Below are 15,653 nucleotides of genomic sequence, written 5' to 3' on the forward strand. Positions count from 1 at the left end.
TTCCCTACGCCCGCCCCTCCCCAGTCCAACCAGCCTGCCTTCCCTGCCTGGTCCCCCCTCGAGTCCAGACAGTATTCTAGTCTAGCCTTCCCTGCCCCTCCCCCAGTCCAACCAGCCTTCCCTGTACTGCCCCCCCCAGTCCAGCCAGCCTTACCTGCACTGTCCTTCCCCAGTCCAGCCAGCCTTCCCTGCACCTCCCCCAGTCCAGCCAGCCAGCCTGCCTTCCCTGCCAGCCGCCCTCCACCTCCCCAGTCCAGCTAGCCTGCCTGCCTTCCCTGCCCTGCCTCTCCCCCAGTCCAGCCAGTCTTCCCTACGCCCGCCCCTCCCCAGTCCAACCAGCCTGCCTTCCCTGCCCGGTCCCCCCTCGAGTCCAGACAGTCTTCTAGTCTAGCCAGCCTGCCTTCCCTGCCCCTCCCTCAGTCCAGCCAGCCTTCCCTGAATTCCCCTCACCCTAGTCCAGCCAGCCAGCCTGTCTTCCCTGCCCCAGTCCAGCCAGTCTTGCTTGTGACCCCCCACATGTCTTGCCAGCCAGCCTGCCCTGCCCTACCCTGCCCCTCCCGTAATCCAAACAGCCTTTCCTGCCCTTTGCCACCCCAGTCCACCCTTTCTAGCCCAGTGCAACCCCCTTGTCCAGCCTTCCCTGTCCTGTGCCCCCCATTAATGTCCAGTGTTCCCTGCCCGGTGCCCTCCCTCCACCATGTCTAGCCATTCCTGGTTTATGCACCAATTGATGCACCACCCCTGAAGTAGCTCTACCCACATTATCCACAGTTCCGCCCAACTTTGCCCTATACCACCCAATTATCTGATGGAAGCCCTGCAGAGAGGATCAATTTTCATCACAGATTCCCCAATGCAGAGAACTCATAAAGGTAAGAAAATGCTCATTCTCATGTCTACTGTGCCTATTCACTGGGGGGAGAGAGAGGCTGGGGGCATGTGTCTATCAGCGGTGGGAATGCCTCCAGAATGATCAAAACAAGGGGAGTGGCTTGCAAACATGGCATTTCACATGAGGCCACACCCCTTGTCAAAGGCCAAACCCACTTTTTCGGGCACATGCCTACGGTGCGTGCACATATGGCCACTTTCAGAAGTTTTTTCAAGGGTCACTTTAAATTCACAATCCGTCCCTGGTTTTGGTAAGGCAATGTTTTACGGCTGCAATGCCTGATGTATGTGGGATGCAAGAGTAGAGACATTTGACGTCAGCAGTACACAAAAGCAAATTTTCTGGAACTTTAGGAAGATTGCACAGAGATAGTAGAGATAGGACATGTTGTGTCCTTAATTAAATGATGGTTCTGATGGTATGGAGGTCTGCAAATAGCTGCCTAGATACACTGCAATGGGCTGGTACAGAGACCCCCTGACAGAGATGAATGGCCTACCAGGGGACTTGTATACCTTAGGAACCGTGTACATCAACGGCATAATGGAAAATCTATAGTGACCATTTGTTGTACTTTACTGGAAATGATGTTACTATCCACTGCTTGTTGCAGAATGTAGACAATTTCAGTTTTGTACAGCACCGTAGGGTCATGTGTCAGCAGGCTACATGCATTGGTGCCAGAAATCTGAGAAATTATTTCTGAAGGATAATAATTGGTCAATTTTTGGATGACCACTGAGCCAAGCCCTCCCTTCCCCCCATCCCGTATCCGTGGGGAGGACAACAATATCAGAATATGCTGCCAGATGGTGCTTTAAACTCCTCTTTCTACATATTAGGCTGAGGAGGTATAATTTGCTTGATGTCCTTGTAGACTCTAGTGATCAGCAATCTAATAAATATCTTTATAGATGCGTTAGTAGAAGGGGAATCAAATTGGGACCGTTTATGTAAACGCTGCTCTTTATGAGGAATTGAGAGGGCTTGTGTCTGATGAACCGGGAATAAATGCTCCTTTCATTAGACAGTTAAAAATTGCACATCTCCATGTTCCAAAAAAAGGGGTCACAGCAGGGCCGCAACTAAGGGGGGGCTAGGGGAGCACATGCCCCGGTGCAGGATATGAGGGGATGAGCAGGACCGGCCCCAGGTGCGGAATTAGCGGGGCCCGACTCAGTGAAGGGGCCCTCAGCCAGTGGCAGTAACAGAAGGCTAGCCATGTACTCTAATGAGTCAGAATGACTCATTATATTACGCTGGTGGCTGCCGCAGGAGAAGATAGATGGTGGTTCGGCGGAAAGAGAAGGTCCCTCCCCTCATCACACACCCCGCTACTCTTCTCTGAGGTGGTCTGACTTCACTTCCTGGATTTACCATGGTGCCAATGGGAATTTGAAGTCCCCGGCGCGAAATGCATGGTAGTCAGGGGTGAAGAGCTTCCCTGGCCCCTGACTGCCAGCCCAGCCCTGCAGATCACAGCCCAGTCCAGCCCAGCGCTGCCTGCTCCTGCTAATAGTAAATTAAGGGCCTGATTCAGACTCGGTCGCAAGCGCTGTGCGGTCGCAACGGGGTCGATGGTGGCCCAGAGGGCATGCGCACGACGGAGCAATCCATCGCTCTGGGTCTTGCACCAAAGGGGGCGTGCTGTCGATGTTGAGTGACAGCACGCCCCCTTTGGTGGGCGGGCCGGGGGGGTGGCTACCCAGACAGAGGCGTTCCCATGAGAACTTGCAGCTCCAAGTTCAGTCTGTTGAGTGATTTTTTCTATGGAGTGCCGCCATTGGACTGTGCATGTGCTAGCGTGTTTCTGGACTTTGAAACATACTATGGAAGGCACCCGGACCAGCAATTATGTATTGTCCTCATGAGTGCCGGAACCTGGTTGTATATATATATATATATATATATATATACACACACACAAACATTAATTTATATATATAAATATGTATATATATATATATATACATATATATATATATTACACACACATTAATATATAGATCATATATATATATATATATATATATATATATACTGTATATACACACATACAAAAACATTAATATATATATATAATATATACACACACATTAAAATTTATATAACATATATATATATATATATATATATACATACACATAATATGTGAATATATATAAAGATATTAATACACACACACACACACACACACACACATATATATATATATATATGCACACACACATATACATAAATATACAGTATATATATATATATATATATATATATATATATATACAGACACACACACACATATATATATATATAAAATATACACACATATACAGTATGCATATGCGAGTGCCCCAGCTCTGCCCCCTCACAGCCTTAGCTATCTTACCGAGACTCTTCTTGTTGTTTGTCTCTGGTCAGCCAGGCTGGAGTGGGAGTCGACGGGGTCGTCCTGAAGTCCTGGGCTGTGCAGTTACTGCCTGCAGTGCAAGGTGAAGTGGTGCCTGCCTGTTTTGATGGCGCTGGGCGGCGGGCCAGAAAAATGGAGGTGGAGCAATCGGAGCCGTGAGTTGTCACGGCTCTGCTCCGCAAAGGATGATGGGAGGAGTGGCCGCGGCTGGGTATACACAGCATTCCCTGCCTCTAGCAGCAGCGGCCATCTTCCTTGTCCTTTGTAGTCAGAATGAACTTCTATGCAGAAGCTCATTCTGACCTGGCTCCCACCTGACCACTGCACTGCTGGATCGGAGCTGAGCTGAGCTCCGACCGCGGTGGCGGTGGGGGGGGCAGCTGCAGAGCCGTGGAATGCCCTTAGGCATTCCAGATGCCCTAGGCATTAGCTTAGAATGCCTATGCCTAGGGCCGGCTCTGTAATCCCCTGTACATGGAGGTACCCTGCCCAGGATGAGAATGATAGACACCAGCACACAGGCATACTGCCCTTGTATACAATCCCTGTAATATAATCTCCTATATGTGGAGGTACCCTGCCCAGGATGAGAATGATACAAACCAGCACACAGACATACTGCCCTTGTATACATTCCCTGTAATATAATCCCCTGTACATGGAGGTACCCTGCTCAGGATGAGAATAATGAGAACCACCAGCACACAGACATACTGCCCTTGGAAATAGTAAGGGAATATTGGAACAGATTATGTTTTGTGGCCTTTTTATTAATTTATGAAATATTTAATATAATGTATATATTTTGTTAACACAGGGAATGGCTTTAGAAACAAGTCAGGACATCATCCATGATTTGATAGAAGCCTACAGAGCCCATCCATGCTTCTGGAAAACCAAATTACCGTATTATTCTAATAGGATAATGAGGGCTAGGGCCTTGGAAGAACTGGTGAAGGTATGCCAGCATTATCACCCTTCTGCCAACATTGCATGGGTCAGGACAACGATCTCAAACCTCCACACAGTGATAGAACAGAACAGAGCACAAGATCTGGTGCAGGAACAGATGAGGTGTATGAGCCGAGACTCTGATATTTTCATTTGCTGTCATTTATGGCCGACCATGAGCTTCCTAGAGCATTTGTCACCAGCCTGGAAGAGGACGTACATGAGGGGACATTCATGTCTTCCATTATACCAGCATACATGGATGATATAGCTTGCAGTGGCAAAGTAAGTATTAAAACAATAATGACAAATTTGTATGTAATATTTATTAATTAAATGATATACAAGATATATTTAAGATATTAAAACATTTCAGGAACAGGGACAATAGTTCAATCATTTTGCCACTCCACGGCACCTTCACCATTGCAGTAATTTAAATACTGCTCCCTGTTTAATTTGCCTCAACACTGATATTTTGCACTTCACTTGGCTCCAGGGGTGTAAATCCTACATCATCCTCTGGATACTCTGCAATGTCATCAGACCAGGATGTTGTACTGCGCACAGTTGAGGCTTTGTGATGAAGATAGTTGTGTAGGACACAACATGTCAGCACAAGTAAGTCTATTTTATCAAGGCGCAGATTTATTGTGGTATGGAAACCATGGGCCATTGCAGGCCATTCCTCTGGGGTGATGGTAACTGAAAAGACAAAATATAAATGTTAAATGTCAAGAACACATTGATTTGTTAGAACATATATTTAAATTATTTGTATTTTTTCCCCAAAATCCATTGACTTTCACTAATGAAGCATCAACTATGACAGTGGCTAAAACAGATAAGACTAAAACTTCCACCCAAGTGACCCTACCTCCATGCACCCAAGTCTCAGTACCTCCTGCCACCCCAAAACCACAAAAATCTGCCTTTTCTATAAGGAGGGGAAGGAAAACACCATGTGAGTCAGGAGAGAGCAAAGAGGTCATGACTTGTTGGATTCTGCCTCATGGAAAAGAACTCAGATGAGTATTATGTTGAGCAGCCAATATAGCACAGAAGCTGCGATGAATGGATGACAGCAACAGAGCTGAGATGAGGAGGATATTGGCTGATGTGCTATATAAGGGGACCAGAGGTCTACTCACCCCTTAAAGTGTCCTAATGGAGATGCTTCCTAGGCCACAACAGGATCCCTACACCCTATGTATACCTCCCCACCTCCCATATGCCATTTCAAAAGTGAATTCACCACCATTATGAGAGACCCTATGTTAACCATCAGATTTATGCTAGAACTTCACCACCTGCCACTTCAGGGAGCAGAACATCATTGGATTACAGTGCCAGCTCTGCCTCACCGGAAAGTTACCATTTATACAGTAGTTTTAGGAAGCTTACAGCTATGTTTTATGTTACTGTATGTGTGCTTATTTATATTTTTGAGAGGGAAATACATCTGTAATGTTTTCTATTACATATGTTTATGAATATTTTATTGAAAAATTAAGTTGATCTGTATTATTCACATATATTTCGTTTCCAAAAAAAGTCCTCATTTAATAAAATTTATCATGAAAAACAAGCATAACTGGGATTATTTGTGAGAATTTACCTTAAAGTATTGCCTTTTAAGAAAATGTATGATTGCCAGTGGCATAATGTGGGTGGGCCAAGCAGGGCACGTGCCCTGGGTGCAATTGCAGGGGAAGGCACTAACATGTCACTTGCCAGACAGCGCTGTCAACACAGATTACACTCACTCAGAGGAGGCTGTGAACACTACAAGTAGTAGAATTGTATGATCTATAGCTGGACACTGTCACATGGTACATAGAGGAGGGACACCAGCCCCGGCATTAGAGGACTGGAGAGATGAATATGTGCTGCACACTCCACACTGATTGGACAGTGCACACAAAGTTGCAGTGATGGGATATAATGTTCTTGGAGGCAGAGTCAGCATATATCAGGCAATGCCAAGATGACATGACTCAGACCAGCACTGGAGCAAAGCTTAGTTGCTGAATCAAACTGTGCTGTCCAGCTTAAGCAACTAGATGACATGCAGGTTAGTGAGAAAGACTTTGCATGGCTCCTTCCTTTTTATCACAACCACCAGTAACGGCTAAACTACCACCAGTGTTAAACTCACTTTACATCACTGCTGATAGCTTCGACACTACTGTTTACTAAACCTCCCTGTTCCCACATTTAATTTTTTTATTTATTTATTAACAGTTTCTTATATAGCGCAGCATATTCCATTGCGCTTTACAATTGTAAGCATTAATAGAACAAAACTGGATAATAACAGACAGATATATAGGTAGGAAGGCCCTGCTCGCAAGCTTACAATCTATAGAGTAATAGCGCTTATCACCTGTTAGATGACTTTGGTGACTTGTCACTGCTGGTGATCCTTCCCCATGTGTCACCAGCGTAGGTTCCGGGTAAGTGTTTTGGTGCAGGAGAGGGGACTGTTGCACCATATACTGATTACAGCTGCTGTGAGACGCCAGGCCGCTGATCAAGAATGGGGACCCCGGCAGCACCCCACCCTTGCAGACATGGATTCTGAGGCAGAGACAGATGCAGGGACCATGGCAGCATTATGCTCTTGCCTGAGGGTATTCTCTGGGTGCAGAGCCACCCGTAGGGTGGAGGAGCTGTGCTTAGGTACGCTGGATGGCATTGTCTTAAGGACATCCCGTGCTGTCATTGGTGATCTCCTGGTTTCTGATGTTTTCCTTTCTTTTGAGAATCATTCTGCAGACTCCAATAAAACCAATAATCCCTGATAGTATATGGAAATAGCCGCCATAGATGATAAACTAAGAGAAACACAATAGAGAAAATATTATTAAACAAAAGTAAAGTTACAGTATAAGCAGGGAAATTGTCATAACAAGTAGTCTGGTGGCCTATTTATTGCATACCTCCCAACCGTCCCACTTTTCTAAGACTTTCCTGCCGTCCCGCTCACAGGTCGCAGTTTCCCATGGGTAGGGGGGAGAACCGCTGCTCTCCTGTGTGTGCACAGCATCTGTATACAGTGCAGTGAGAGTCTGGGGCAGCCCATCATCCCCGAGAGTGCTGGACATGCCTCCAGAGTGATGAAAATGAGGGCATGTTACAAAGCCACACCTCCTTCCCTTGAAGCCACACCCCTCACACAGAGTCCCGAGTACCATCTGTGATGTTGGGAGGTATGTTATTGTACAGTAATAAGCCATAAAAAGCAGATTTCTCTGCAGAGCGGCTATCTCTGCAGTGTGTTCAGTTTATTAAATAGTTAATGTGGGAGCAATCAGAGATTTCTCCGTCCTTAACCTCCTTTATGCAGTTTAATACCGTTCCCATAGGGATCCATGGGGACAGCTCCATCCATCTATGGGAACAGCGTCTCATCAAGCTTAATTTTTTTTTTGCAAAGGATGGTGTTACCCTACATTTAACATCTATTTGTTTTAAGTACATATATTGGAAATAAGGCAGCATAAATAACAAGTGGTGCATGTATATCATAGTAAAATACACTTGATTTTTTTTTATAGAACATAATAATTCTCTTAATAGTTTGCACATATGTATTGTAAACAATGTGATGGTGACCAGGGCGTCCTTACCTGACTTGTGATCTCTAACTTGATACCAGACATTGCTACAGTCACAATTGCCAGCAGCAGCAGGGATGCAACATTGTTTATCCCAGATACCAAAGCGAGTCTTTCCTTTCTCACAGCAATATTCAGCCTAGGAGAGGAGTGGGACATGCATCAGTTATATAACACAAGATATGGTGATACTGTGGGTACTGTAAGTCATAGGAGTGTGACCAGACATATATCATTGTGCTATAGAGGGCCGAAACAGGGCCAGTGATGTCATGCCTAGGGGGTGGGGCCGCCTGGTACAGGAAATAGAGCACTAAACAGAGTGCACTAAGGATGCTTAAGCCAGCTCCACAGGCTGCAGGGTGCCTGTCTGGAGCATCCTCTGGACACTCAGAGTGACTCTGCAGCAGTGCTACTGTGTTCCAGGCACCTTGGAAGCCGGGGTTTCTCTGTCTTAGGGCCATTGCGGCCTATAATGACTAATGATGAAAGAACTGGGAATAATAATGACGTTGCTGGTATTACATGCAAAGTAATAATTAGTTAGTGACTGTTATAGAGCTGTACATGGTAGTAATATGACATCATAAGCAACTCAGTAGTAGTGGTACAGAGCATACTTACATTATTATTGTGGTAAGTATCATATAGGAGGCCTTACATACAATGTAGCCAGCATAGCCCACCCAGATACTGTTACTGTAGGCCATGGTGAATATGGCAGCACTGTCCACCGCACAGAGGACACACAGAGCCAGCTCTCCCCAGAAGCTCCAGTCCATCTTCATGCAGCCCATCACGGAGAATGCAAATAGACCTACAGGAAACAAAAAGGTGCAGAGTAGCTATCAGGTGTCATCATGTATTTTACTGACCTGATATGGCCAGAGGAACTTACAATGAATGTTATCACCCATTCTTCATACATAAGGGAGATAAAACCTTTATTGTAAATATTCAATGATGATATTTTTTTCATCTTCTTTGTATAACTTATATAAGTTATATAATATCATATTTTTTATTTAAATTCTATTGACTGTAACATCAATATGTTTTAAGAAAGTATAAAATGCTCATTGAACAGGGCTCAATTCTTTATAAAACATATTTGGCATAGCAGATAGGCAAACATAGGGGGAGTTTTCAGTTGCCACAATAACAGAAGTATATAAAAGGATTTGATACAACATGCAGTTTAAGGGACAGTACAAAGTTGCTGTACATGCCCAGTGGTAGTAGCTTCTCCTACCAAGTTCAATGTGTGTGTGGATCTGAGTACTCAATCTGTGCACCAGACCAGAAAGCAGTTGCCAGCAAGAAGAGACAGGTGTCTTACCATGAGGTGGGAGACTGTGTGCTTAAAAAGCTTAGTTGTGTCTCCTACTGGTTATTATTTTATTTATGTGTATTTATTATGGGATGTTTAACCTTTTCAGCTCAGGCTGGCTAGTCCTTCTGTCAAAATGTAATGACCTATGTTGATAGCTCGTCCTTTATATGCCTAAAGTATTACAAACACTTTGTGTGAGGTAGAGTATAGCTTGTTAAGTGATAATTATGTGCCCTCTTTATAAATTGGCCACACACACCCTAAAATGATCCACCCCCTCAGGAAATCCTGCATTTGCAGGTCTAATGCGTTTTGGGTTTTTTAACTCTGTGACATACAGATAATTAATTAGTAGAAATATACAGGATATATGTTACATTTAGCGGAGAGCTCTCTGGTCTAGAAGCATCACAGGGAATGGAATACACATAGGACCTGATTCAGACCTGCTCGCTAGATATGGCCGCTCGCTCCCAGCTTATGGAAATTCAGCTAAGTGACGTCAAGTCAGGCAATCGCACGGCACGCCCACTATGTCTTGGTGAGCAATCACTTTGTGTTTATAGATGCCCACCAGCCTGTCTTTAGCCGCCCACTAGCGAATGTCATCCCCAGGAAGTATATACAACCATCGGTACATCGTGTTCCATCGGATCTGACCACAGCGCTTGTGGTTGACTGTACCCTACCGCAAGCACTGAGAGCACTTCAGTGTCTAATCCAGCCAGGTGATGTGTACTATGACGCTGCCTGTTAGTTATGCATGCCTCTGAAATGGCAGTGAAGCACTTAGGCATGCCTGCGTTCGCACCTCCACTCCACCATTACTACTGCCCTGCCCCTGTTACCACCCACAAACAGCCTCTCCTGTCACTCATTCCACTGGGGTGTCTTTGCTGGGCGAGCAAGCGCTTCCCGATCGCTCAAACTAGTTTGCGCACACACACTGTGATGCATACGCATGCGCAATTGCATAACAATGGCCGCAAGTGAGCGGCCGCCTGCAAGAGGGTCTGAATCAGGCCCATAGTCTGCTTCCTTTTCCAGAGATCTTTTATCCATCAGTGTTTTGACATGAGAGTGAGGAATATGACTTATAATGTAATAAAAAATAATTGTGAAGACATCTAAGAGGTTTTCCTATGGCTTTGTATGCTCCTCCCCCTTTTTGTTTAGCCAATGACAGATTAATTTGGAAAGCCATGATGAGAAAGGGATATTTGCCTAGGACCTTGTCCTCCCTAGTTAGTGTGCAGGGATAGAGATGAGTGTGATGTAGACACATAGTTATACACACCGTGTAATCTATGTCATACCTAGCACAGCTACAGCAGCTTCCACGCCTCCATTTAGCACATAGGTACTGTTAGAGTGGTCCAAGCTATCCCAGAGCATTTGGGAAGAGCCAATCACTTGGTAGTATCCAGCTGTCACAAGTGCCCACAATAAGGACCAGATAATGATGTTGCAGGAATAGCACTCACGGAAGCCCAGCCACTGCTGCTTGAAGAACTTGGCCACCATCTTACAACAGCTGTGCACAGCGCTCATGTGTCTGTGTTTGATGTGGTCATTTGTACACTCTGAACATGGCTGATCCTTGCTGGGCATGGGCAAGAGAATGGAGATGATGAAAGCCATTGATGCACCTTCCAAGGTAATAATGTTCAGGTAATAGTAGGAGAAATGACCAACTGACACCATGAGCTGACCACACACAGCACCTATGGTGTATCCCAGCAGGCTAAACCCTCGGTAATAGATAAAGGCCTTCTCATGTCTATCAGCAGTCACCACACTGTATACATATGGAAAGATGGCAATGTCACATGCAGAGACCATGGCTGAGGTAACCTGAAGGTACTGCATGGCCCGGAAACTGGAAGCAAAGCACAGTAGGCTGTAGCTGATAACATGGAACAGGCCCTGACACACAATGACTGGTTTGTATTGGCAGAGGTCAGTAAAGAGGAGCACTGGCAGCTGGAGAAGCAGCAAACTGTATGTCCATATTGGTGAGAGCTTATTGGTGACCTGGGGAGGAAGAAGACACATGATCAGTAATCTGTTAGTGAAAACAGAGTTTCAGTATCAGTTGTTATATTTTTAAAGGCAAGTTAAGTATTGACACATTGTATGACCAAGGGACAATGGCCCTCATTCAGAGGCGGTCGGAGGATGCAAGCAGTCGCTCAGAAACTGGGCGGCCACTTGCATCCTGACCGGCCACCTCTGTTTCGGTCGTTAGGCTGTGGGTTTACACCCACAGCTCTAATGACCGCTAGGGTGATGGTCGCGATGGTCATAGACCATCGCGACCATCGGGGCTTACGACGAGACCCTAGGGTAGGGTCTCACTTGTCGTAAGCCCTGGAGAGATTCTGGGGGGCCTCCCCCAAACGGCAGGCGTTCCCATGGGAATGCCTCCGTTTAGGTTGCCACCCCCCCCAGCCCGCCTTCCAAATGGGGCGAGCTGTCAATCAACTTCGACAGCTCGCCCCCTTTCGAAGGAGCCGGCTCCCTCGTGCGCATGCGCACTGGACAAACATGGAGGTGGCCATGCGGTCGTAGACCGTACGGCCGCCTCTGAATGAATCCCAATATCCTTAGTAGCATTATATTTCCATTATACTGTAAGTTGATCACAGATATAGGCCCGTATTCAATTATCGCCGATAACGTCATTTTCGCTTATTGTCATTATCCCCGTATTCAATTACAGACTATTCGCCGCTGCAAAAAGTCTTTGTCAAAAAACGGGGATACATTTTCTCCAGCCTTTAGGTGGTGAAAAAAAGTGCAGAATTTGGGTTTAGGGGTGCAGGCTTAAAAAGAATAGCCTGCACCCCTGGGAATTTCCCCTAAAAATAATCTGTGTCAAAAAAAGTTTAAAAAAAATCGGGACACCCCAAAAAATTTAATTTCATTTTGGGGTAAAAAAAAAAAGGGGGAAAAACTTCAAAAGTACAGAAATTAATTCCAGAGGAATTCCCAAGCAGGTGTTTTCTTAATTCTGGGTAGTAGCGGCAGTTGCTTAAAAATATGCTTGCACCCATTTTTATGGACCCCAACTTTGTTGGGCATAGTTACTTTTCCCCCAAAAAAATGCTAAATGCTCTTCTGCATCACCTTCTTCAAAGCTGCATTTATGCACCTGCCGCGGCTATTTAAAAACCCGACTTCCCTTCAGCAGATAAAAACGGGGGTACCCATAGTGATCCCCCATGTCTGGACATCTTTAGGGGGGTCCAAGGATGATTTACCGAAAATTCCCATTTTTTTCGCTGCTTCAAGTTTGGCTGGGACCCGCTTTCAAATTGAATACGGGGACTATCGGGCACGGTGCAATACTTTTCCACCTGGAAAACAGGCGCAGGAGGCGAAAAGTCCAGCAGGCGAAAAGTCTGGACTTTTCGCCTCAAATTGAATCAGAGTAATCTCAGGAAGAGTTCCCATTTTCTTTATAACGCTGAGTTGGACATACACCCATTTGTTTTGTGTAAAATATGCAAATTTATACCACACTTGTTAGGAGAGGAAGAACAGGGAAAGGCAAGAGGAGTACAAATGCAATCCAGGAACAGGAAGGGCATCAGTTTTAATTATCAAAACAAGTGTTAAAAAAAAAAATTTCCTTATGACCTTGTTAGGTGTAAGTACATCTTGTTGGGTGCAAGTACCCCTGACATCAACCTGGCACATATGTTACTAGCGTTGGCAACTTTTTATTTTTACATATTATTAATATTATTATTATTTTATGAAAGCTTTACATATAAATATATTTTGGAACTGGTTTTGGAGCAATTTATTAATGGTCTACTAGCCCTGTCCCGGCAGTGTTACTGTGTATGTGCAACCAAATGCATGCTGTCATCCAAAGCCAGTGTGAGTATGTGTACAGTGCTAGAGATGTCAGTAACACAGATTTTCCTGTGTTTTATCTGAATTATAACAATTAGTATTGCAGCCATATGTAATGCATGATTTTCTAGTTTGCATACTTATCATTGATCCCATCTATGGTACGTTTTACTAAGTGATTTCATACAACTCACTGATTAAAGTGTATTGTAATGTCACCCTATTTATATGTTACTGATATAACTGACTTGTGTTCTCTTACCTCTTCCATGGTGAACTTCTTGCTGGGCCCAGTCATATATGATGTGTAAAATGGTTCTATAGGTCTCAGGTGGAAGAAGAAACCATATAGACATAATAAGAACACCGGATGCTCTTGAAGCATGTTCTCACATGGCATTCTTATATTCATGGCTATTTACTAGCGCACAGAATCTGTACAATTCTCTTCTGAAAGATAAACACAATGGTTGTCAAGTAAATGATACAAGTAAAATATAATGTGAGCTGCTATAACGTAATTATGTTCTTGGCATTTTACCTACGTTACATATATATATGAATGTACAATGAGCCGTCACTGCAGGACACAATTGAATAATGTGAGCTGGCAAAAAAATTGCTGGGACATATTACAATGGGATGTAGTCAAAATTCACAATTAGACAATCAAAATGTCAACTGACAAAATGTCAACATGTTCCAAATGTCGACAACAAAAAAGTTGACATAGACATAAGGTTCACAGGGTCAACAGTTAAAATGTAGACACAGTCAAAAGTCGACAATGAATACAGAAATGTTGACAATCAAACTGTTGGCATTTAAAATGCAGACAGGCTTTAAGTTATGGGCGTAACTACCATAGATGCATGGGGTGCAGCTGCTATGGGGCCAGAACTGAGGGGGCCCAGCCTTCCTTGTCAAAGTTACATGTGTTATATATATATATTCATTGCAGCAAGGCTCTTCATTGCATCCCTGGGCAGTGTATGTGGGCATAATAGTAATAAAAGAGTTAATAATGTTGTTTTTACAGGTGGCCACAAGTCCCAGAAGCCTACCTAAAATTTTTATCTTCTTTTACCTTATTTACATTATGGTGTCTGTGTTGAATGTCTTAATTTTCTGTCTAAGTAATATACCCAACCCATTTCTCAGTGTATATATGTATAAACCTATTTGCTGGGAGTCAATTATACAATAAAATGTAAATCATGCAGAAAAATATTGTATAGTTGACTCCCAGCAAAAAATGTCCATACATATATACACTGATAAATCACAGTAGCGTCACTGGGTTGGTGACACCTAGAGCACTGTACTCACCCTGGACGGGACGCATCAACTGCAAAAATGCCGTCAAGCCTCCAAAAGTGCAGTTTTCAGAGGTTTGTCTGCATTCTCCATAAACACTAAGCTCCGGAAATTGCTTGGACACGATAGATGGTGTTGCCTAATAGAAGCCTATGGGCTTCTCTCCATATTGTTCCCTCAGAGGGTTCCAATCAGATTCCTCCCAGTGTTCCCAACAGCTTACGTATGCGCTGGCCAATGGCCGTGCTTGTGCAGAAGTTTGCCCAGTTCATAAACCAGGAAAACTACACAACAAGCTAATTGGCACTGGGTGACACCAAGGCAAGGGACGCAACTGATGGGGACTTCGATCTGAAGTGCTAATTAGTACTTTGCTGGAGATTTATGTGAAAGCACATTACAATGCATGTAATTACAGTGTTTTAAAATAATATAGATTAGGATAATTATTACATGTACTCTAACACCATAATATAGAGAATAGAATTTGTTTTATAAACTCAGATAACACATTAATATTTTAACTTGGGTAACTGGGTTTCACAATTAAGAATACAATTTGCAGAATAGATTTTGAAGCAGCCCATCTTCTCTACATACAGTACATTCTATACATGTAACAGCCTAAATGTTTTTTAGCTTTTAAAATGTCCATATGGACTTGATTATATAGATAAATAAACAATAACATCAAAATTAGACTGACTACACATAAGAGCAAATTAAGATCTATAATCCTGAAACTGCTTAAATATGAATTAAGGGTAATTTTTAAATTATAAGGGTGAAAACGTAAAAATAAAAATAATAGTGATGATGATGATGTCATGTAAAATAATGAAAAACAAATAACAAATAAAGTAATCCCCCTCCACAACCACCAAAATTGTTCCAAGCACCAGTGCTTGTGGCCTGGTAGGCTAGGCTAACAGCTAGTAATATATAGATTAATACAAAACTTACCTGAGATTGTAAGATGTCAAATATGTGTAAAGAGTTACAGCATTAAGAAACTATCTATAGATATAGATACAACTCGCTCTCAGCTAATAACTCAGTGTCCTATGCCAGGCAGTGACTTTTATGCTAAACTTGGTGACATCACAAAAGCAGCCTGTCACAGTCATCCTCACATTACCTGTATTTCACCAATGAATGTAATGGGTTTATATACTTTATTAGACAGTTTATTTACCATGAGTAGGTGTGATACAAAATACTGGGTGCATCTCACCAGTGCACTGATGTGTTCATTACTTACTATTCTCC

General features: G+C 43.7%; 1 protein-coding gene across 1 annotated transcript; it reads right to left on the reverse strand.

The window, feature by feature from the left end:
* Window positions 1–6,952: 6,952 nt before the first annotated feature.
* Window positions 6,953–13,479, reverse strand: LOC148524234 (thiamine transporter 2-like). The gene is made up of 5 exons (XM_088472078.1): window positions 13,330–13,479; window positions 10,520–11,237; window positions 8,495–8,687; window positions 7,883–8,009; window positions 6,953–7,087 (listed from the first exon to the last, which is right to left on the reverse strand). Exons 1-5 carry the CDS (start codon window positions 13,477–13,479, stop codon window positions 6,953–6,955), a joined length of 1,323 nt encoding a protein of 440 aa, XP_088328204.1.
* Window positions 13,480–15,653: the final 2,174 nt, after the last annotated feature.

The sequence above is a fragment of the Taudactylus pleione genome, unplaced genomic scaffold (genome assembly GCF_031769625.1).
Source record: "Taudactylus pleione unplaced genomic scaffold, aTauple2 ptg000120l, whole genome shotgun sequence".
Taxonomy (NCBI): domain Eukaryota; kingdom Metazoa; phylum Chordata; class Amphibia; order Anura; family Myobatrachidae; genus Taudactylus; species Taudactylus pleione.